At 36.3% G+C, this 22,815-nt stretch overlaps 1 protein-coding gene and 2 long non-coding RNA genes across 3 annotated transcripts in view; 1 reads left to right on the plus strand and 2 right to left on the minus strand.

Moving 5' to 3' along the window:
• LOC129799469 (huntingtin) overlaps window positions 1–22,815 on the minus strand; it is a 51,156-nt gene that overhangs the window by 9,588 nt on the left and 18,753 nt on the right. Inside the window, exons 4-6 of the mRNA XM_055843364.1 lie at window positions 17,277–21,517; window positions 17,064–17,161; window positions 861–1,861 (exon numbers count right to left, since the gene is read on the minus strand). Coding sequence (XP_055699339.1) covers window positions 861–1,861; window positions 17,064–17,161; window positions 17,277–21,517 — 5,340 coding nt within the window. The remainder of the gene's footprint in view (window positions 1–860; window positions 1,862–17,063; window positions 17,162–17,276; window positions 21,518–22,815) is intronic.
• Window positions 6,157–6,474, plus strand: LOC129799471 (uncharacterized). The gene is made up of 3 exons (XR_008751515.1): window positions 6,157–6,191; window positions 6,263–6,348; window positions 6,440–6,474. It is a non-coding gene; the product is annotated as an uncharacterized LOC129799471 (long non-coding RNA).
• LOC129799470 (uncharacterized) lies at window positions 8,623–14,654 on the minus strand. The gene is made up of 2 exons (XR_008751514.1): window positions 14,018–14,654; window positions 8,623–9,191 (listed from the first exon to the last, which is right to left on the minus strand). It is a non-coding gene; the product is annotated as an uncharacterized LOC129799470 (long non-coding RNA).

Consider the following 22,815-nt stretch of genomic DNA (forward strand, 5'->3'; position numbering starts at 1 on the left):
TGGGTAGTTATTGCAGCCTCCCAAAATATCTATAGGGTGATTATGTAAAATATTTATTAAGTCTAAAATTGACTTAATTTCTTTTATTATTTTCAACTAATTTCTATTTAACTAATAATAATAATTTGTTTGTTTATGCCCAGGATACAAGAAAGAAACTTATAGGGGAAAGCGCGCTACCTTCGGACGACTCAAGCATCGAACAACTCAATTTTTTCTCTATGTTCCTAATGGTTTTAACCCATGATTTCTTATAGGAAATTTAAAGAATCGGACTAGCTATTGAAATATAATAATAAAATGAGTCAATTTCATTAAAAACATCTTAAAAAGAATGAATTATATAGATTAGTAAATTATATAAAAAATAATTAAGTGCATCTCCGGTGTTGTCTTACTTGATCATTAAGATTTTAATGTGATACATTTAAAATTGTTTTAAAATGAATAAAATGTATAAGTTTAATTCAAAAATGAAGTGAATTTTCACTAATTTTTTCTTAAATTTGAATGCACTTTTATGTACTTTAAGTAAATTTAAACATGTTTTTTGCAGGCCAAGACCACTTATTTTATTCTAAATATTAAGTGATTTAGAAACACAAATTACACATTTGAATCAATTTGAACGCTTATTAGGCACAATTCGTGCCAATCCCATTGTATGTGCAAGTGTTTTAACAGGGTTGATCTTTTTATAATGATTTGCATTAGGAAAAGAAAGAAACTTAATTGATTGCGAGAGAGAAGAACCTTTTTCTTGGATAGTATGTTAGATGCATTTGTTGTTTTGAAAGGGTTAATAGCTTCTCCAGACTCTATAGATATTTATGTTAAATGGAACAATTTAGGAAACTTACGTGAACAATACACAAATACTGATGGAGGTTTGTCGTTCTCTTTAGAATATTATTTCCGGATATAATGAGATTGGACAAGAGAGTGCAATCAGGCACGAATTTGGATGTCTTCTCTATTAAATAGAATGTTAGCGTCCAGACGAGTTTTGTGTGCATATCACTATATGAATAGACACTCTCATCAGTGACCCCATTCCTATTGATGTAGCTGATTGCAATGTTCCGCAGGAGAATTATCTCTTCGCTGAGAGCGCCAATACTTGTGTTAGTATTTATAGCACTCTCCAGAAGGCACAGGAGCCCATTAAGAGCTGCATTTCGGACAAAAACATGGGTACTCTTCAGATATGTAGGAATTATAGAGCATAAATTTGCCAAATCACTCAACGATGGTACAAGAATTGCATGTGATTTGCAGAGAAGATAAATTATATATTGATGTGCCACAGTGTTCTCCAGTGGTATCCTCTCCTGAAGTTGTTGCATTGTATTCTTAATCCATTTGCATTGATCCCTATTCTCACAGATATCACTCAATTTTGCTACATTTACTAAAGTTTGTGTGCACTGTTGATCGATCAGTTGAGCAAAAACATCAAAAATTAATTGAACTGTACTCCTAAAGTCGATTCCACATTGATCCACAAAGTAATTCACACTTTTGAGTGTTGTATCCATCTCCACAACATTTTCCTCAACAATTTGCCAAATGAAATTCATGCTAAATTGATTAGGTGCAAAAGCTTGGGTACCATTGACTCTGTCACATAGTAAATTCCTCTCTAAATTCCCATGGTAGAACACATTAGGTCCCGGTATCAGACAGAGAATCTTATGTAGTTTTTTTACACCTATATTATCCACTTTTATTCTGTCGACTCGGGGTGAATGGTGAAATTCACCTTTACGAAATCCTATTCGCGGAAACATTTTGCATGTGACCAACAATTCCGAAATTGCTCCAAGGCACATTGTTTTAATGAAATATTCCTCGTGAGCATCTGTAGAAGAAGAAAAAGAAATTCTTTTTACGTCATTTTCGCTGTGCATAAAGAATATCAGAAAAAAATTCTCGTCTAATCGGATTAATTCAAATCGGTATTCATATTATATATACAGTATACTTAGAAGAGGGGAATTCTTCTAGGATGAATATTATCATATTGAATGTGGCTTTCATATTTGTATTCTTGTTCATAAATGTCAATAATTAGAAATTTTGTTCACAAAAGTCAAATAGAATAATCAAAATATAGAAAACATTCATATTTAACTCTTTCGGAGTTTATTTTTTTACCGTTCGCACTTATGCTTGTCTCTTTCATTTTTTTTTTTAAATAACCAAATGTCATACAATAAATTCTACAAATATACTGTTTCACCAAATTAATATCTTGATCTTGTATTTTATTACTGCTCGAACTCAAAGAGAAAGAAGTTATATAATGCATTTTTTTTCAACATGTGGCACGGTTAAAAGCCAAACGTTAAAAGATATAGACTATCGGACTTCAACGACCCCCACATAAGTCAATATTATCTAGGGCAGTCTTTTGTCTTTCCTCCACCATCCCCTCTTATAATATTATCTTACGCAAATACTGTATAGATTTAGAAGTTATTGATTTTGACCATAAGATTCCCCAGAAAAGCTATACAAGCCATTGTGAGAAGGTGTCGACCTCGAGGCAGACCTAGGACAAGGTGGCTGAATCAAATTCAGAATCTTGCCGTCCTGAAGTGGCGGAGGATCGACAAGCGTGGGCTGCTAATTTGGATGTCATGGGCCCGCGATCGCAATAGGGATAAGCGGTTGAAAATGAAGGAATGAATGATTTTGACCATTTAAAAAGGTAATTTACGACCCTAATGATCATAACCGACTATAGGTTTATCATTACTGATAGACATAATGCCAAGTAATCCCGATAATTTGAATATTCATACTTAAAATCTTGTGCTTTTGATCTAAATTTCCCCTGTCCCTATTTAAATTTGATTTGTGTTTTATGCATAAAATATGAAATAAATTTGCATAAAAAGGAGTGGCAGAGCGTCTCAAGCTTTGCGAAGTGTTCGAACTCGTGACTTAGATGGGGTCCCGGTCAAAATCCCGAACGCCAAAATCCCGAAAGCCAAAATCCCGAACGCCAAAATCCCGAAAGCCAAAATCCCGAATGGGCCAAAATCTCGAATTCTTAAAAGTGTCACAGCTACTCCCACGATTGTATCCACGCTTGCTGGAGGCAAAGGGAATTCTTCTGAGTCTTAGGAAATTATTCTAAACATTTTCCCCCATATAATTTCATCAATTTTAAAATTCGGGATTTTGGCTTTCGGGATTTTGGCTGCCACCGCAAAAAACATGGTTTTGGAGAAAAAGGGAAGGGGTGAGGACAAAATAAGGGGCATTTTGCCGATCTGAAAGTTGACTTATGGGAGGCAAGGGGTAGATAACTGTGTCGCTCACGGTTCACTCGAATGCCGATCTGTTGATCTCGTGCCGGTTTGCCGCAAATAAGTCTACAAGATTAGTGTTTCCAGTACAGTACATCAAAATTTACCAGCCGAATTGTCTGTAAGGAATTTATAATGTTACACGAGCTTAGACGAACGTTATACTTCTTAAGAGCAAACTGACATATAAATCGGCGGATTCTTCGCTAAAATCGTACCGATCTGCCGATTTTTGTTAATGAACAATGTGTATGTTTAACATACTGATTTGTCGATTTCTAAGTTAAACTCTGCTAATCTGTCGGTTTCATAGCAAAATAGTGCCAATCTGTCGATTTTCACCTCCAAATCGGCACAATTTTGCCGATCGCCGCTCACGGTTCACTCTGAGAGCCATTTATTCACCCCTTGATGGGAGGTCACCCGAAAGTTCCATGTCTCTATCTCTAACCGTTTTGTCTTTAGGTGTGGTAACAGCCATACTGATAAACGCATGCATGCACAAACCAAAATGGTGGTGGGGGATTAGTAAAAACCGCAAAAATTAATTACAAAATTATTTTACGAAAAATTAAACATAAAAATTTAATCATAAAATGTTATACAAAATGTTCGAATTGTATTAACAAACATATCTTGACATGCACTTAATATAAAAAAAAACCCACTCACAGGATACATTTAGCAAACGATGTTAAAAATCCTTTTAAATGATCAATAATAATAAAGTTTTTTGTTCCTCAATTGAAAAATTTATATCTATGGTAATTTTTCAATTTTAAGTATTTCGAGCTAAAATCACGCGTAATTTCATTTTTTTTACAACTCTTCAGCATTTTCTCTATTAGTTGGATTAATCGACTAGAGCTTAATTTTTTTTTGAATTCAATACTTGAGTTCAATCGGAGAGAATCATATATATATATATATATATGATAATTATAGAAAGCAATATTGCAAGGATTCTCACATAGTAAAAATTACATTATTCAACAAACACGTTATCTGTTTTTTGCCTTTTTTTGTGCTACATAAAATTGTATAATGAAACTTCCCGGAGTATATTTAAACATTTAAATCATTTTTTTTAATAAAACAAAGATATGTTAGTTTACAGAATAGAAGTTTGTGTTTGGCAAAACAAATTTGAGAATTATTACTAGAAGACATTTAAATGAATGGGTTATTTTGTTACAAGTACAAAATTTTAAAGTTTATTTTCAAGAAAAACTTCATCATTTGCATTATAATGCATGTAATTAGGCAAACAATACCACTTTATATTCAGGGGGGAAAAGTCTGTAAATAGAGAAAATGAAACCTCTTAAATACTAGCACTAGCACAAACTTGACACAATTACTTCCGCGAAATACACTCTTCTTAATAGGATTTATTTAAAATTCTAAACGAATCTCACAGAGATTCATAGTATTTCGAACACGAAATACTAATTACAGGATGAAATGGAGTGTGATGTAATTATTTAGATTTCCTGACTACAATGTTTATAACCAACGCAACATATACATTTATATTATTGTATGGGGGGTTTAAGGTGCAAATCTGTAGGAATTTTCTCAAGTAAAGGACGACGGGTCTTTCACATTTTTTTTTTAAATTTTAATTTGCACCTTAATTCACAATAACTGATTTACTGAGGAGTTGAGTTAGAAAAAATGTTGATTGTCACAAGTATAATGTAAAAGTAAATTTGTAATGCATCCACTGTTCAATTTACCAACCCTGCTGGACCACAAAATTAGCACGGAATATGAAGAATATTTTATATCATTATGAGTTAAATATAGTCGAGGAGGGTTTAACAGTTCACCTCTAAATTGCAAATTGAATTTTAAAGTTGTTTTTTTTTTTAATAAAAACTGCAATGAAACACAGTAAAATGGTGGAAATAATTATAATTTCACCCCACAATTTTTAAAGAATCTCAACAGAAAAAGAAGTCTCAAAAAAAAAATCAGTCGTATAACGTAATGTCCAGTCATACCAACATAAAAAATTAATATTTTGATTTTTTGGTTTTAGTATTCTTAGAATTGTAATACGATTTTACCTTTTAGGCTGTAAATAAGTATTTGTAAGTGGTTATTTATTCTAAATAAATTTAAGGTTAACACCTTATAATAATTTAATTTTTAAGTAGAATTAATAAATTTAAATCTATTTTATAAAGTTTTATATTAATTTTTGCTGAATAAAATTTTGTGGGGAAAATGTTTTAATGAACAAAAGTAACGGAAAAAGTAAAGTCTTGAAGGCAATTCGCCATAAATTCTCTTAACCCTTTAACGACGAGACATTTTACACGGACTGAAAATCAACAATAAAAATTAAAATGAATCAATTACATGTTTTAAATCTAAGCTTGGAAAGTCCAACAGAGTCTGATTCGGTGTATTTTGTGCTTCTATGAACGATAGTGACAAAAATAGCCTAAAAATTCAAGTAATTTTTCTGACAATACCAATGAATAATATTTTTCGCTTTAATGAAAAATATTACGCATGAGTATTGTAGTTTTTATTGCCAAAAGGGTTTTGCTTAAAAAAAAATTATAAGTATAAAAAATAAATAAAATCAATTATGAATTTGAGAATTTAAAAATCCGCCATTTTTGAGCTTAAATATTTACTACATAGCAAATAGCTAGGACTTGCAAAAAATATTCTAGATTCCTTCAACCTTCTTTACAATTATGTACAATTAGGTGCAAATCCATCAGGACATAATTAGACTAAGTAGGTATTTTATGGCTTTTTAAGGCTTTATACATGCAAAAATATGATCGAGCAAGGATTTCATTACAAGATTTTAATAACTTTAGTTCTTTGTCTCTCTGCTATGATAGATCCATGGTACATTTAGTTTTTAATTTTTAGTTAAAATTGTTTATAATTAATTTGCCAATTCCCTCAATTTCTTGTAGTGTATCAGCTCTCTCACCCCCTATTCATTTTTGGTGTTCTTTTTCCATCTTTAACGTAATTCAGAGATCTAAATTGTATTCAGCGAGTAAGTGTCGTAAGACAAAGATGATTCCCTTGCTTGTGAGCTCTTTATGTATCTTCAATGTAAACTTATGCCAATAAATTTTCCTCTCTAGCCACTGAGGAAGGCGTGCAGTACGCCGAAAGCTATGGGAAACTGAGAAGGTTTTTTCTCTGAGTTGAAAATCATTTTTCCACTGACGCTTCCGGAAGGGACATTCGTGTCCTGCCTTCAGATTTTAATAACAATTTTTATAAATAAGAAAACTCAAAATATTGTCATAATTCGTTATTAATTGGACAATTTTGACAATTTAATCTGTAAATGCAAGGATTTAGGTATTGTTAAACTCTTTATGAACAGAATTTTCATAATAGGGGAGACCGGGGTACAATTAGCCAGGGGCAGAAGTAGACAGTGGATTTTTCTCGGTTCCCTTAAAATGTACCTTGAGCAAAGTATTTTTTAATGAAAGTAGGAACACATCCCCATTTTCCCAGAAATATTTATAAGTCTGATCCTGTTATCCTACAATTTAGAAGCATTTTTATAAAATGGGTATAAAACTGCAGTTTTGATGTTTCAGTTTTTGGACCAGCATTTGGTTTTCTGAGTTTCTAGTCAAGATTTCATAGTTTTACCTCGTTTCTGGTTTCATAAACCTAATTAAAAAATATTTTTCACTTGGATAATAATTATCCAATTTTTTATATAAGATGAAAAACACTAAAACAGCCCTCGGGGTAGTTGTAGCCACTCTTCCGTGGCCGGATAAAACTATCAATGATTTTTTCACTAATACATGGATAATTGTTAGATGAAAAAGTACCTACTATTAATATTCCAAGCAATATTGCCATTCGGATGAAAAATTTGTGAAATAGATTTTTTCAGGATATTTTCATCAATTTTGCCGCAATTACAAAAATGTCATGAAAAAGTCGGCTAAAGTCTTTTTCATTAGGTTTAAGTTACATATTTAGTATCAGTGGGCTTCAGTGGATCAAGTGAAATAACACTTGGTATTTCCAGTTTTAAAATTTCGTCTGGAAAACTGGTGGCAAATAGCACCCCGAAAGTGGCTAAATCTACCCAGGCCGCGGCAGGTGTAGCCAATGCGTCATACTTTTTTCATTATCCTCTCTAGAAAAAGCCAAGGATTTTTAGAGCTCTGAACTATACGGTTTTATACAGCCAATATCTTAATGCTACTTATGAAACACAAAAACATTAGACAAACTTTATCATTTTTTCACAAATCATGCGCGAAAAAAAAAGGTTCATTTGCTGGCTAATTCTACCCCTGTCTCCCCTACTTCCGTAAGTTATAGAATATTTTGCAGAAATTATTCTGAAATATAATTACAATGAAATTGACAATTTAAAATCATTACAAACTATTTTTGTTTCTTTTTAAAATTTTGGTTTAAATACACTTTTAGGAAATATATTTTTGAAACTGCCTTTTCGTTAAACTGCCTAACCCTCTTTCATTACAAATTATTTATCTCAAAACGTCCATTAATTTAATTTTTTCTCGCAAACTCACCCCTTTTTCGGGACGATCTGTCTAGCTATAAGCATATTATAATTTTTAAGCACGTTTATTGTCTATCTATAATTTATGTAGAAAAAATTGTAGCGCTGAATGGGTTTATACAGACGTGAAAAGAAAGCATAGATCATTCATATAATTATTGCATACTGTAATAGCTTGGAATTATAATACGGTGTAAACAGAAAGGTAGTGTCCTAGACAACACACTTACGATTTAAGCCGAGAGACAGCACAACGTAATTATATTAAAAAAATAATTTTACTAAATTCCCATCACTTACCCACTCGGCTTAAGTCAAGAGACGGATTAGTCAGAAAATGGTGGAAATGTAATCTGATAATTATTTTGATTACAAACGTTAAGTCGTCTTTCGATTTGATAAATTAAAATTAATAATGATAAACTGATAAGGTAGTCTGTAAATTTGTGAAAAACACACTCAACTAGTAAATATTAATAAATATTTCAATAATGGGTAGGGAATTAATTACACTGAATATATGTAAATAGAAGTTCGCTTAATATTCTTTCTAAGGAATTCTATAACCATTTGTAAAGAGTGTTTTAGATTTATAAGAAAAAATTGCTTATTTATCCCGTTTCACCGATGTTGAATTCTCCTAATCGGCTCTAGAAATTATGGGCAGAATCATTTACTCACTCCTTTCCTTCACAGTCCCATCTACCCGATTATCTCCAATGCACCACCGAAAGGACCGAAAGAATGACAATACTTAGATCCTATGTTCACTTTGTTCTTTATTACATTAGACCCCATTAAAACCTTCCGATTCAAATTAAATATCACTTAGGGAAAACTATCGATCTATGGCCCATATAAATGTTAATACTTTAATTCAAAGTTACAATATATAAAAGGAGTTGACAAGTAATGGGGTAAATGATACTCAAGGTTTTGTTGATCCGGAATCCTCGATGATATCCGATGGCATAAGCGTAGGGTCTCTCCTCTGTATGAGCCTGGAGATTCAAGGAGCCGGAAGACGGGAGAATGATAACTCCGCTGATCCCCATTCTCTCCACTGACGCAACATTGAAGTCTATAACCCGATGATCTTTCGGTGAAGATGTCCGGAGGCGAGCCTGGAGCCTCCCATTATAAAACCCCTCCGACCGGTAGATGGATTTTCTTCTCGGGTCTTCTGGACTTCGTTGTCCGCTGAACCGGTAAAGAAACGTCTCCCTCCCTCCGTGGGAAAGAAACGGTGGGCGCCATCAGCAAGACAAAGTTCTCCTGGACCGCAAGGAGCCTCCTCAGCACCCCACTGACATTTCACCTTCGCCCTCCTGACGGGAGGAAAAAACTTAAAACATCCACTCACTATCAAGCTCTGTCCCCGACTGCCCCCACTAGGGTCAGTACAATTACCTCTCTCCCTGTGACGGTGGGAAAGAACACACACACAGATACACAATATAGCACAAAACATAGACTTTCGGAGTCCGAAATTTAGTACATGGGGAACCCGACAGTCTCAGTGATCATGACTTTGAACCTCAACGGCCGAAATTAAGAAAGTGCATGTTATATCTCCCCTTTCGTGAAAAAAAAAGAAAACAAAAAAAGAAAAAAATTCTCTTAGTTGGGCCGGAGTGAAAGTCAAGTGAAAAATTAATTGAAATAAGGGAATATTTGAGGCTGATTCCTTAAAAAAAAGGAAGATGGAAAGTTACTTTAGTTCAAGACTTCAAGATTAAATCAGGGAGATAGTCAGTTGGTAGCCAGATGATTACAATACCAAAGGAATACCAGATTAAATTTTATAATGAATGAGAAAAGTAGGTTCCGGGTTCATATTTCAGCAGTTACTTTAAAAGGAAAAACAAAATAAGGAATAAGAATACCAATGGAATTGAATGATTCAATAGCCAAGAAGATTCCCCCCCGCTTTCCCGTCCAATAGAAAAATTCAGAATATCTCTCAGAAGATCCTCAAGCAGGATAGCAAAAAAAAATCTCTGCAGCCACTCACCGAATCCCCGAAATGAATTCCGTTTTGAGTGAACATAAAAATTCACCGGATGCTCAAAATCGTGAAGGCCAAACTCCATTTACAAGTCCAACCGTTTTAATACCTGCCTCACATCTCCCCACGAAACCCTCCGAACATTCCGTAGTCCAGGTGATAATGAGGAAAGAAAATAAGACAGGGTGACTCACCAGAACCTTGCCATAAATGGATTTAACAAATAAAATTACGAGTCTCCAAACCTCCCCCCTCGGACCCCACTGAACCCCTACTCAACTTCCATAAGTCTCCCGACCAAGGATGCAATCCGTAATGCAGAGGGGATCAGAAAAAAAATGCAAACAGGGCAAACACTAGAGGGACTGCTAATCCATTTCCCGACTCAGCCGTCCACTCGGAAAAAAGGCATCCCCTCCCCTCCATGCTCCACCCACGGGACCCTCTCTCCTCTCACTTTGTCGGGTCTCTGTCCGGTCTGTCTCCATGAGCAGCGAATCATCCGGTAAACTTAACCTTGGGCTAAAGAGCTTTTGGCTTATGCTCCTATAGCGTGATTGGCTTCAGGAAGCTCCGGAATCCGATAACATAACTCAGACCAATCCGTGTAACTGCTGTTGGTCTCTTACTGAGTAATTGCTGCGATTGTTTTGACGTACATGGAGATCCTCTTGTATCTGCACCACTATCGGCCGCCACATCAACAAGCGGATTGTTCCGATTATCAAGATGTCCTTGAAACACACCTCACAGTCGGTATATGGCTAGAGTTGTTTGACTGCATCTATCTCGCACTGGTTATTTATAACGAGGCTTTCTTCAGATGTCTTCCATTTAAGACGTTTGCTGAGCGGTGATTCTTTAGTTGTTATTGATTTAGGTGTTCCGTAGTTTTCTTTGAGTCGGCATCTCGTGAGGGCGGTGCAAGTTCTTCTCGAAGGTTGCCTTAAGAAAGGCAATGGCCGGAATACATGTCAGGGGTCAGACCACCATCCCCCCCGAGCATCAGACCAGAGGACGAAGAATGGAATAACCGATTTGGCAATGTTATTGGAGCTACATTGACCCCCTCGTGCATCGGAATGGACACCGATTCACCGGGGTACTGTATGCAGTTCTCGGAACCAATCCAGCGTTCGCCACCCGGGAGGCATGGAAAACTCTTCTCAATTCCAAACATCGGAAAACTCTGACATCCGACCGGCATATCAATAAAAATGTCACGGTCAACGGCAAGGAACATGAATCAACTAACGCCAGAATTGCAATGAAAAACCTATTCCGGATTCCGAGGCTTACACCGTTTGTATTCCGGGGAAAAGAAATAAGAAAATTAAGAAAAAGACCGGCATGAAACTTAAATAAATAAAGGAATGAATCATTATCAGGAGTAACCGACATGTCCCTCGTCAAATAGAACCGAACGTAACAGCCAGAATCCCAGTCCTCCCCAAGAGCACCTCCCTTCCGGAATAATTATAGGCTCTGAAACAGGATCTGAAACCTTTGGGCAATTATGACCGACTCCGACCGAAATTCCGAAAAATTATCCGAGAACACCCAAGTAGCCACACGCGCAACCACAGGGGTGATTTTCCGAAAAGAGATATCCGAAGATATCACCGAGAACCGAAAAACATCCTTGAATGGCTCAAGCCAAAGCCTCCAGAGAAGCTGTCCAAGGAACCGAATGACCGAAAAGAAAGGTACTTGGGCACCCTGAAAGGCAAATGCCAATGCTTCTGAAAGAAGCTGTCCAAGGAGCCACAAGACCGAGTTAATTGTGTTCTGAGCCCTTTCAGAGGCCAACGTCAAAGCCCCCACACGAAGCTGTACCAGAGATAAAAAGGCCGAAAAGAAGAAGAATATTTTAGGGTACCTCGAAAGGCGAACGCCAAAATTCCTAATAGAAAATGTCCGAGGTATAGAAGAGGAAAACCCGAAGAATGAAAAGATGACCGAAAATAAGGGAAAAAATAAAAAAAAATCTGGTTTTACATCCTTATGGCCCAATGACCCGCACTCCCCGAAAGAACAGCACCGAGACATCCCAATCCGAAAGAATCATCTCCGTAATCCTAGACACGTAAATGACCGATTTATATTCAAAGACTGTAATTACTTTCAGTATAAGGATTGAGTTCTCCTAATTACAAACAACATAAGTACTCACTTTAACATGTAGAAAAGGTTTGGATTGAACCTTGGGTTCATATGTTCCTAAATTCTTCCATCCAGGGCATATAAGTGTATTATCCCCTCATTAGATTCCCAGAGTATATTCCGAAACAAAAGTAAACGCCTCAGCAACATTAGGATCCATGAAAATATTACGTCCTCTTTTAAGGAGCCTCCAAATGGGAGAGAACCTATCGAGGACGAGACATGGGTATAGCCCAAGAAAATTACTCATGGTTATCACGGCCAGAGACTAACCAAAGTCCAACAATATCAGAGAAAATAATAGGATTAGAATGGATTTTCAAAGTTCACCAGATTTGGGAACAAGACAAAGCACAAATATGTGATGAAAAGAGCCTTTATCCAGGGCAAATTGTGATCCAAGATAATTGCAGAAAAGCACCCGAAACATCAAATTCAATAGGAAATCAATTACCCTAGCTGTATGTTGATACATTTGTATAGAAATATAAAATTCCATACTCTTGGATTATCCAGAGACAAAGATGAAATGAGTTCAATGGGTAATCAGATTATCGTAACGGTACCCACTGAAATGATAAGAGTGAAATCTGTGGCGCGTGCCAAATGCTAAAAATGATTTGGTGAAATTTGATCACTTTTCTTCCGCCCTCTTCAAGGATGTACACAGCACAGGATCACACAGGATCCACAAGCACATACACTCACCAGAACAAAACAAAACGTACAAAATTATTAGATACAGATCCGCTTGAATCAATCTCCAATTCGAAAAATATTTTCGATATAACCCCCTGCGCCCGAATTACAAAATATGCAATAGAAATACCATTCCCGCACAGGATGTTTCCCATATATGCCACCCCATTTCCCAATTAAGGTGATCAATTAGATCAAGGCAAATCAATATCATACCCAATACTATATGGGCCAGAAAATTGAGCTAGCATACAATACCGCAGCATGCAGATTTATGAGACTCGCCAAAGTCACAGATTTTCCTTTCAAGATTATGTCGGATTTAACGATGAAGAAAAATTTTAAGATGAAAAAAAATAATTATATTAATCCCGGGAGTCTTTAGGGGAGAAGGAATGTCCATGTAAAACTAAACATTAACCCTCCTCATTCGTCCCAGAAGAATTCCCGATAAATATTGAAAAATGGATTCAAAGCATTTAAAGAGGTAAATCACTTATGAAAGGTATCTCTGGGGAGAAGAAATACCTAATACTGGATCAAATATTATTCCTCCCATTCGTCCCAAAGAAATCCTTCGATACAAAATTAAAAAAAACTAAAGGTTAGAAGAAATTAGGAAATCGATTAAAACAAAAAAAGTGAATTGAATACCTCAGGACATCCCTGGGGAGAAGATATGCTTCATTCAAGATAAACCATTAGTCCTCTCATTCGTCCCAAAGAATGATCCCATAAATGCATCAAAATTAAAAATTCAAAATGATAATCAAGATCACGACACAGACCCTCTTCCCACTTCACAAAAAAGAAAACCATGAAAAAGAAAAAAGAATTCCTTCGTAGGGAAAGCAAATTTGAAATGAGACTCTTAAACAGGTTATGTTAACTCAAATTGGGTCAAAAAGCCGCGAGTTGGGCGCCAAGTGTAAAGAGTGTTTTAGATTTATAAGAAAAAATTGCTTATTTATCCCGTTTCACCGATGTTGAATTCTCCTAATCGGCTCTAGAAATTATGGGCAGAATCATTTACTCACTCCTTTCCTTCACAGTCCCATCTACCCGATTATCTCCAATGCACCACCGAAAGGACCGAAAGAATGACAATACTTAGATCCTATGTTCACTTTGTTCTTTATTACATTAGACCCCATTAAAACCTTCCGATTCAAATTAAATATCACTTAGGGAAAACTATCGATCTATGGCCCATATAAATGTTAATACTTTAATTCAAAGTTACAATATATAAAAGGAGTTGACAAGTAATGGGGTAAATGATACTCAAGGTTTTGTTGATCCGGAATCCTCGATGATATCCGATGGCATAAGCGTAGGGTCTCTCCTCTGTATGAGCCTGGAGATTCAAGGAGCCGGAAGACGGGAGAATGATAACTCCGCTGATCCCCATTCTCTCCACTGACGCAACATTGAAGTCTATAACCCGATGATCTTTCGGTGAAGATGTCCGGAGGCGAGCCTGGAGCCTCCCATTATAAAACCCCTCCGACCGGTAGATGGATTTTCTTCTCGGGTCTTCTGGACTTCGTTGTCCGCTGAACCGGTAAAGAAACGTCTCCCTCCCTCCGTGGGAAAGAAACGGTGGGCGCCATCAGCAAGACAAAGTTCTCCTGGACCGCAAGGAGCCTCCTCAGCACCCCACTGACATTTCACCTTCGCCCTCCTGACGGGAGGAAAAAACTTAAAACATCCACTCACTATCAAGCTCTGTCCCCGACTGCCCCCACTAGGGTCAGTACAATTACCTCTCTCCCTGTGACGGTGGGAAAGAACACACACACAGATACACAATATAGCACAAAACATAGACTTTCGGAGTCCGAAATTTAGTACATGGGGAACCCGACAGTCTCAGTGATCATGACTTTGAACCTCAACGGCCGAAATTAAGAAAGTGCATGTTATACATTGCGTAATTCTACCTCTGACAAATTCAGCTCTGGTTTCTCATATTCGTCCAGAGGATAATGTAATTTTTACTATTGGAACTCAAAGAGGATGTAGTTATATAATCGACTTTTTTTTAAATCTGTCGTCGTCCTACAGGGGAATTCTGTAAATTCGGTATAATAAATTAAAAATCCGACTAATATCAGTTACTTGGAACTTCACAGAAGTACCTACAATGGCCATTAAATGGTCACTCGACTTTAATGTTGTCCTACTCTAAAACTTACCATGAAAATATGTCATCTGACATATCGTTACTGCTACAGAATTCCCCTACTGGAGCTTAAATGGTATAACATAACAACTTCCGGTTTTCGGTGACATCCAATACAAAAAAAAAACAATATCTCCAGATGTTTTTTTTGTGCTAGCTATATTATGCCCAACGCACAATAACTTTTGTTTTGTAAACATGTTATTGACATTTCAATGAGAATGAGTGAGATCTAGATCTAGTCATCTCGCTCACTCTCATAGAAAATTTTGAAAACATATTTACAAACAAACGTTATTGTGCGCTAGGCATTATAATGCCCAACGCACAATAAATTTTGTTTTGTAAATATGTTTTTGACATTTCAATGAGAGTGAATGAAACAGAGATCTAGTCATCTCGTTCTCTCTTACAGGAAACTTTGAAAACATGTTTACAAACAAAAGTTATTATGCGTTGATCATAATCAGTTCGAGTATGCTGCCAAATATTTTTCACTTTGTCATAATTCTTTTGAGCTTGAACTTCTTTTTGTTTTTATCAGAAAAAAATAAAATTGTCTTTTAATGCTAAATTAACAATCGTTGAATTGTATCAAGCTCCTAGTATAGTCATTCGAGGAGAGTTGGAACAGTGGGAGAGATGGACCACTTCGTCTCCTGCCTATGCACGATCTCCACCTCATTTGGTCTATTTGTGCCCTTCAACATTTTAATGAAAAACCCCAAGTTACAGCTTTCTACCTTTAAAATTGTACGAGAAAATTGAAATTGAATTTTTTGAATGACTGAAAAATGGCCAAAAAATTTTATTTCGCCATAAGAATACGTGTATTTGGGGATTTAGGAGAGATGGAACTTAATAGTTTAGGCAACACTTCCGGTGTGAATTTTGGTCAATGTTCTTCAAAAACTTTTCAAGTAAATCTTAAAAATTATTTTCCTTAAATTTCTGGTCAAACTGACTTGATACACTCAGCGAAATTGCCATCGAAGTATATGAGCCACATATTCCACTAAATAAATCATTTATACTGAAAAAATATAATAAACTCCAATAAATTCAATGAAATAGTGTTCATGTCTAAAATCACTTCCCTCCTATTCTAAATTAATAAAATAAACTAATTCTAAATAATAAAATAATTCTAAATTAATAAAATAAACTAGAAATATTTTGCTAAAATTAGGGGTGTTCCATCTAACTTTTTTTGAGTGCCTCAAAATGGAACTTTTTTTAAATGCTGTTTTTCGAAGTGACTATTTTCATCTAGGCATTTCTAATATTGATATCTTAAATTTAGAGTCTTCAAATGATAAACCAATAAGATTCGTCTTTGTCTCGCAGTCAAAACGTATTCGCAATATTGAATATAAAAAAGGTGTTCCATCTCTTCTCGAATGACTATATCGCTCCTTGGAAATTACAAGGGGCCAACTCAATCTGAGACATTTTTCAGGAGACAGCATGAAAGATTCAACTTTGTTTAAATAATTATCTTAATTAAATATGTTAATAAAAACAATTTAATTCTTTTCTATTTGTATGAGCATTATTATAAACATCGAAACATACATATTTTTACCTTTCAAAATATGTGTTTTTTGTGAGTTAGCTCTTTGTCATTCTAAATGATGCGCAAATTTTCATGAAATTAGAATGACACGGGATCAACTTGCTTGAGGTAGTCCCTTGTTTTACAAAAATTTGAACGATAAATCTATTTTGTGCCCCTTGACTTCAAACAAAACCGCGCAAGCAATCATAAAGAGTAAAATTTTGAAAAAAACTTTTGTAATAAAGAAATTTATTGACGCATATCATCTGAAATTTTATTAAATTCTCTGTCTGAGTGAATTAAAACCTCAAAATCGCCAAAAAGTGAGTTGGCCCCTTGTAATTTCCAAGGAGCGATATAGAGTAAATTTCGCAATAAATCTGATTTATCAAATTGAAGTAGCAAATGTCCGGGAGCATCATAATTTTTCAGAGTTTTTGCACAAATATTTAATTATGTCATTTAATAAAATTGAATTAAAGTGAAAGTGCTTGTCCTTGTCGAAACAAAAACTCTAGTTTAAAATATGAGGAGAAAAAAAACATTTGTTCTGAAATGAATATTAAAGTATTGTAAGATATAATTACCAACAAGCTGAGGATCAGCGACGCTATTGAGGAGCACGAGGAGTGACATGAAAATCTCCTCAAATTGTTGTCTTGTGGAAAATCCAATTAAATTGAGTCTAAATGGAGAAGGGAGAAAAAATAAAGAGTATTATTTTAGAGATATATAGGGAAAGAGTGACCCTAAACAATAAATAATAGATAAAAAAAAAAGATATATACATGGGGTATTACCTCGATATAAATTTTGGCAGAAGTTCAGAATCATTGAGTTGTTCGATCGGAATTGATGGAATTGGACATCGTTTCGGTGGATACTCGACAGCTAGGGGACCCATGTCATGGAGTAAAATAAAAGGGGTCATCGCTATGGGATAGAGGGCACCCACTCGAAGAATCGCGGTAGCTATTTCAGACAGCACTCGTAGAGTATTGACAACCCTACCTCGTTTAGCAATCATGCAACAATTGACAATATCCCTCTCCTCTTCAATAAATCGTGCCACAAAAATGGCATCCATATACATCCTTCTAATCCCATTAGTACGCTCATCTTCACCCACGCTGAAAAATATGTCCGGATCAGAATGGTGACGGAGAAACTTTGTACTCTGCAGTATGTCAGTTAAAAATATGCGGATTAACTCAATAATTGCCCTCAGTTCTTCATGGTATTTGTCAATTGAATCAAATTCTTGCCATATTCGTGGGTGGTGTAGGACAACTTTAATATACTTCAAGCATTTTTCTACCCCAGTGAAGTCCACATGGGCAGATAAGAGGCCATGGTGATGTCTCATGTGGTTCAATGTGGTTAAGACAGGACGTGTGGCGAAACTAAGGAGTACCGCACATAGTGGAGGACGCAACAGATTTTCCCCAATATACTTCTCCACTTGTCTGCCATCGACATATATAAGACAAATACGTTCCGTCTCTGATACATTTTCAATGAAGCATGTCGCTGCCTCAAGGCATACACGAAAGCTTTGATCATGTGCCATTTCATCGCCCCCAAAATCATCAGTCAATTTCATCAGGTCCATTTCAAGACGACGCTGAATGAACTTAAGGAGTGGCGGCACTTTGAGGTAAGTCATATGTGGACTATGTTGTACACAGTCCATCTGAAATGCTCGTTGCATGGTATCAAATGCTACCCTGAGACAGGCACTTAGAAAATTACTGGAAAATTCCCGTGCTGTAATCAATGAGGATAGACGCATTTCAGATTTTATCTCCATCAGCAATTTTGCCACAAGTCCCGCTCTATTATATCCAACACGCATGTGGTGCAATATCTGTTGACTATACCACTGTTCATCCACATTGGTTCTCAGGACATCTCCAACTGTCGATGTAGTAGGTACCACCTGCCTGTCATCAATAACACTGTGGAGGATCCCCTGGAGATCATGGAAGAGTGTGGGAAAGCGTTTGGGCAAATTCTCTCGCCTACAATCATCAACGATAGCACTAAGTTCATTAAGTGGCAAATTGTGGTACATCTCAGTGGTTGCATTGGCTCTGAGCATGTCCAGTTTGTCGACAGTTATCGCAAGTGCACGCTGTTGCACTGATTTGCTTGGGTGAGCCAAAAATTTTCCAAGTAGCATCCGCAAGCAGAGCACCATTGTGGAATGGTGTGATTTATCGATCAATTTTAATATTTCATTGTCAATAGCAATAGAGTGGAATTCCGTGTGACAAACAGCAACGAGAGCTAAAATCCCATTGGCATGCATCTCGCTGTTGCACAATCGACAGAGGAATTTGTGGTGGTCTCGCAGGAATGCAGGGAGATCTGATTGAAGAAGTAACTGTACGGTATTTGGCTGCCAATCGGTCGGCTGATGGTATTTCTCTGTTATCCTTATACACAATTGCCTCCTAAGTTGTCTATCACACAAGCTATTGCCCAAACGACACAGTGTCTCAATAATGGCATACATCTCATGATTGAGATGTATCATCACATCCATAAAACCAATAAACAGTTTAGGACAAATTGTTCGTATGGCATAAAAAAGTTGTATAAAGTCACCCTGAACAAATTTTGCCAAGAGCACCGTGGTGAGTGTATTAAAGTTCGTCAGTTGACACAATTTTCCCAAGAACATATCCAGAAGAGCTGAATAAGTGGAATCACTCCAGGGAATCAGAAAATTTACACTGTCTCCAACAACTCTCGACACAATTTCAGCAAAATAATCTAACACCCAACCATCTTCATCTTCCACTTTCGTCCTGCTGTCTTTTTCCATCCCAACTAACTTCATCTTGACTAAATGCACTTTTATGCAATTTATCAAACAAACTTCGTCCACACTCAAAATAACATGAGAGAAAAGGAGGTGAACTCTTGTCAACTTGTTGTAATGGATTCCAGGTGATGTGCACGCCTCGAGGAAGATCCTGAGAAATTCCGCCAATTTTTCCTCATTCACTGACGGCGGTGCTCGCTGCAGGGCATGAAACATTAAAGTCACACCATTGAACTTTTCCTCACAATCAATTGTGAATTTTTCATCCCTGAATAGTGTCATGAGATAAGAAAAGGCATCTATTTCATAGGACATATCCATATTTCTCTGTGACAGTACAATTAATGCTACAGCACGCTGGACTTGTGCGTAATCGAGAAATTTTAGCATCATCGTGAACACCACCTCCCTCTCCGTATTCCATTCACCCTTACCACCCTGATTTGGTGGACTCGGTGCACAATTGAAGAACAATTCATGGCCCAATTCTACAAGAGCACGAATACTACAAATCCTTATATTACTATTGGCCAGCAAATTATCCGTAATATTAATTATCTTTGGGATTGTAATAATTTTCTTTTCCTTGGACTGCTTGCACAAATGAAAGAGAAATCTGAAGATGCTGCAAATGACCATTTCACACTTTCTCACGCAGCCCGTCTCAATGATCTCCAGGTGCCTCAGGATATATTCAATAAACACATTATTCGCATCCAATAGATAATAATTGACTTTAAAGTCAAGCAATTGACACAGCAGTTCTAGAATGATGGATTGTAGAGATGAATTGGCTTTCATAAATAGTCTTAGACTGTGAATGACCATTGGTTCGAAAATCTTCAAATGGTGCCCAACATCTTCATAGGGAAGTGTTTTTTTCTCCATGCCAGTGAACTCTTTAACACACGTGAGAATATTTTCTACATCTCGAATATCCATCATAGTGCTGCAGGTGTACATAACTTGGCGAAATTCATTGCGACGTGTCACAAAATTTCTATCAAAGAAATGCCTTAGCATATGCTTTGTGCACAGCACACACCACTTGGGCTGATAATTTACACAGCTCATCAGATACGTGAGAATTTCTTCAATGGTGGATGTCGATTGACTTATGGATACCATTGGTTTGATATCAAATACAAGAGTGAGCGCTTTGAGACAACTACCAAGTAAAATCATCATTTTCCCACTCACCTCCCGATCAATTGTGATTTTCCTGGAGTCAAATGCCATCTTAAGCATTTTGTATAATTTTACATATACAAAATCATTCCCAAAATATCCCAAATTATTCAATTTCATGATATCCTTACCACTGAGAAAAATGTCACTCTTTTGCCCTTTGGGCAATGTAATCACCTTTGTAGCAGTAAATATGTGATGATAGACATTAATCAATTTCAATAAGTGGATTAACAGGGCTTCTGTGACATCGTCCGTGTCACCATGGAGAGCTTTTGCGGCCAATAGTGATGTACATAGTTCTAAAGCATCACTGTGAGCCGTTAAGTCGTAAATTGTGATTGGGTTTTCTTGAATATATTTAATCACAACACCCAGAAAGTTGAATTCATTCCACGCACTGTAGTAATTGCCCGGTTTAAAGTTACACGAAAGCTCTTTGATTGCACTCAATACACCCACAATTGACTCTCTATGACTAGTACTGATCAATTTATTGCTCAGAATGTAGAGAACCTTCACGAGAATTGGATCAATTTCACCATTTCCTCCCAATTCAATGGTATTCAGTTCAGGTGGCAGTTCTTGCAGAATTCTACTACAAATATCTTTTCTCATACTATTTATAGGTTCATTGGAAGTTCTCCTGGGACTCTGTTTTAGTACATACTGTGAGAGAGACTTGGCGGCAGCATTCCTTATTCGACCATCCTCATCGCCTAGCATCGAGATTATGTGCTCAAGGCATATTGTCTCAAATTCAGCAGCAACATCATGGCCCAGTAATTTGTGTAATGCACGAAAATCCAAATTGGCCAACACTTCACTGTACTTGCACTGTACTGTCCAGTATTTAATCTCATTAATGTCCAACAAACTTCCTAAATAACGATTCACTGAAATGATTTCGTGGATTGTGGCATTCGGGGTATTATGGAGACCACACAAAAGCCAGTAGGGGAGAATATTGTCTGTTGCAGCGAGAGCTTGACGAACAACAGCATGATTTTCATCAGATAATCCCTGTTTTGGGTATAAAAAGAGAAAGGAATGTGGATCAGATAAAAGACAAAATTAACTAATTGAAGAGTAAAATTTAAAAAAACATAAACCTAGACTAAAATTGCTTGAATAGCTTGAATATATCGAAATAATAAAATCTACAAAATTCGATATTATTTTCGATAAAAAAGTTTTCATAAAGAATATACAAGAAATTCGCAGGTCATTTTGAGACTCTAATCAAAAAGTACATAGGGGCGACCGGGGCAGTTATAATCAGGGGGGAAATTGGACAGTGCACAGTAGGGCGTTTCAACTAGGAAAATTTTTTTTTGGCACTATTCTCACGGTGCTGTATTTGATGAGACAAGAAAGTTTTTCTTCTACGACCATATGATCAGACGCTGTTTAGAGGTGGCTGAACGACCCTTTCTGTAGAACAAATTTCTGATTTTACCGGATTTTACACTACAGAGAGGGTCGTTCAGCCACCTCTAAACAGCGTCTGATCATATGGTCGTAGATGAAAAACTTTCTTGTCTCATCAAATACAGCACCGTGAGAATAGTGTCAAAAAATTTTTTTCCTAGTTGAAACGCCCTAGTGCACAGTGAGGCCAAGACGGCCAAAACCTATTTTTTCAACCATTTTTAATCGAACCAAAATTATGTTTATTTCATTTAGCGATAAATGAAGAACATTTTCCGAAATTTTCATTAAGATCGGTCCAAAATTGTAGCCTATGGAGATTCTTAAAGTCACCTTTTTATAAATTTTTTCGTCATTTTTGGCTTTTTAGCGACGTTTTCATGGACTCTAATTGATATAGCCAAGTGTACTTTTCTAAAGAAATTATGCCATATTTATTCAGAAGACATATCACTGAATGCAAATTGACCATTTAAAATTGTCCTCATAAGGATTTACCAGGACCTCGATGCATATAATGCGTATTATTTGAAATAAATTTCAAATTCTTAAGTTTCATCAAAGGTTCTACTTATGAAGCCGCTACTTGCCTCTATTCTGAAAAGCATTTTTTTCCTTCAAATTTAATCTACTTTCAGGAAATACTAACCTCATTTTGCCCAAAGTTGCCCGGGGACCCTTCCGAAGCAATTTTCTGAGACTATGCACACCCAGAATGAGGCTTTTTAGTACCTAGGAGCAAAGGGATTAAAGATAGAGACTTGATACCTTAGGAGTACCCCCATAATTCGACTCAAGAATCGTTAACATGCCCCTCACCCACTCCCGCCCTTTTAACCGCCAAAACCATGTTTTTTTTGGGATTTCTCGAATTTCTGTTTTTTGCGATT

Source organism: Phlebotomus papatasi, chromosome 1 (assembly GCF_024763615.1).
Source record: "Phlebotomus papatasi isolate M1 chromosome 1, Ppap_2.1, whole genome shotgun sequence".
Classification (NCBI taxonomy): Eukaryota; Metazoa; Arthropoda; class Insecta; order Diptera; family Psychodidae; genus Phlebotomus; species Phlebotomus papatasi.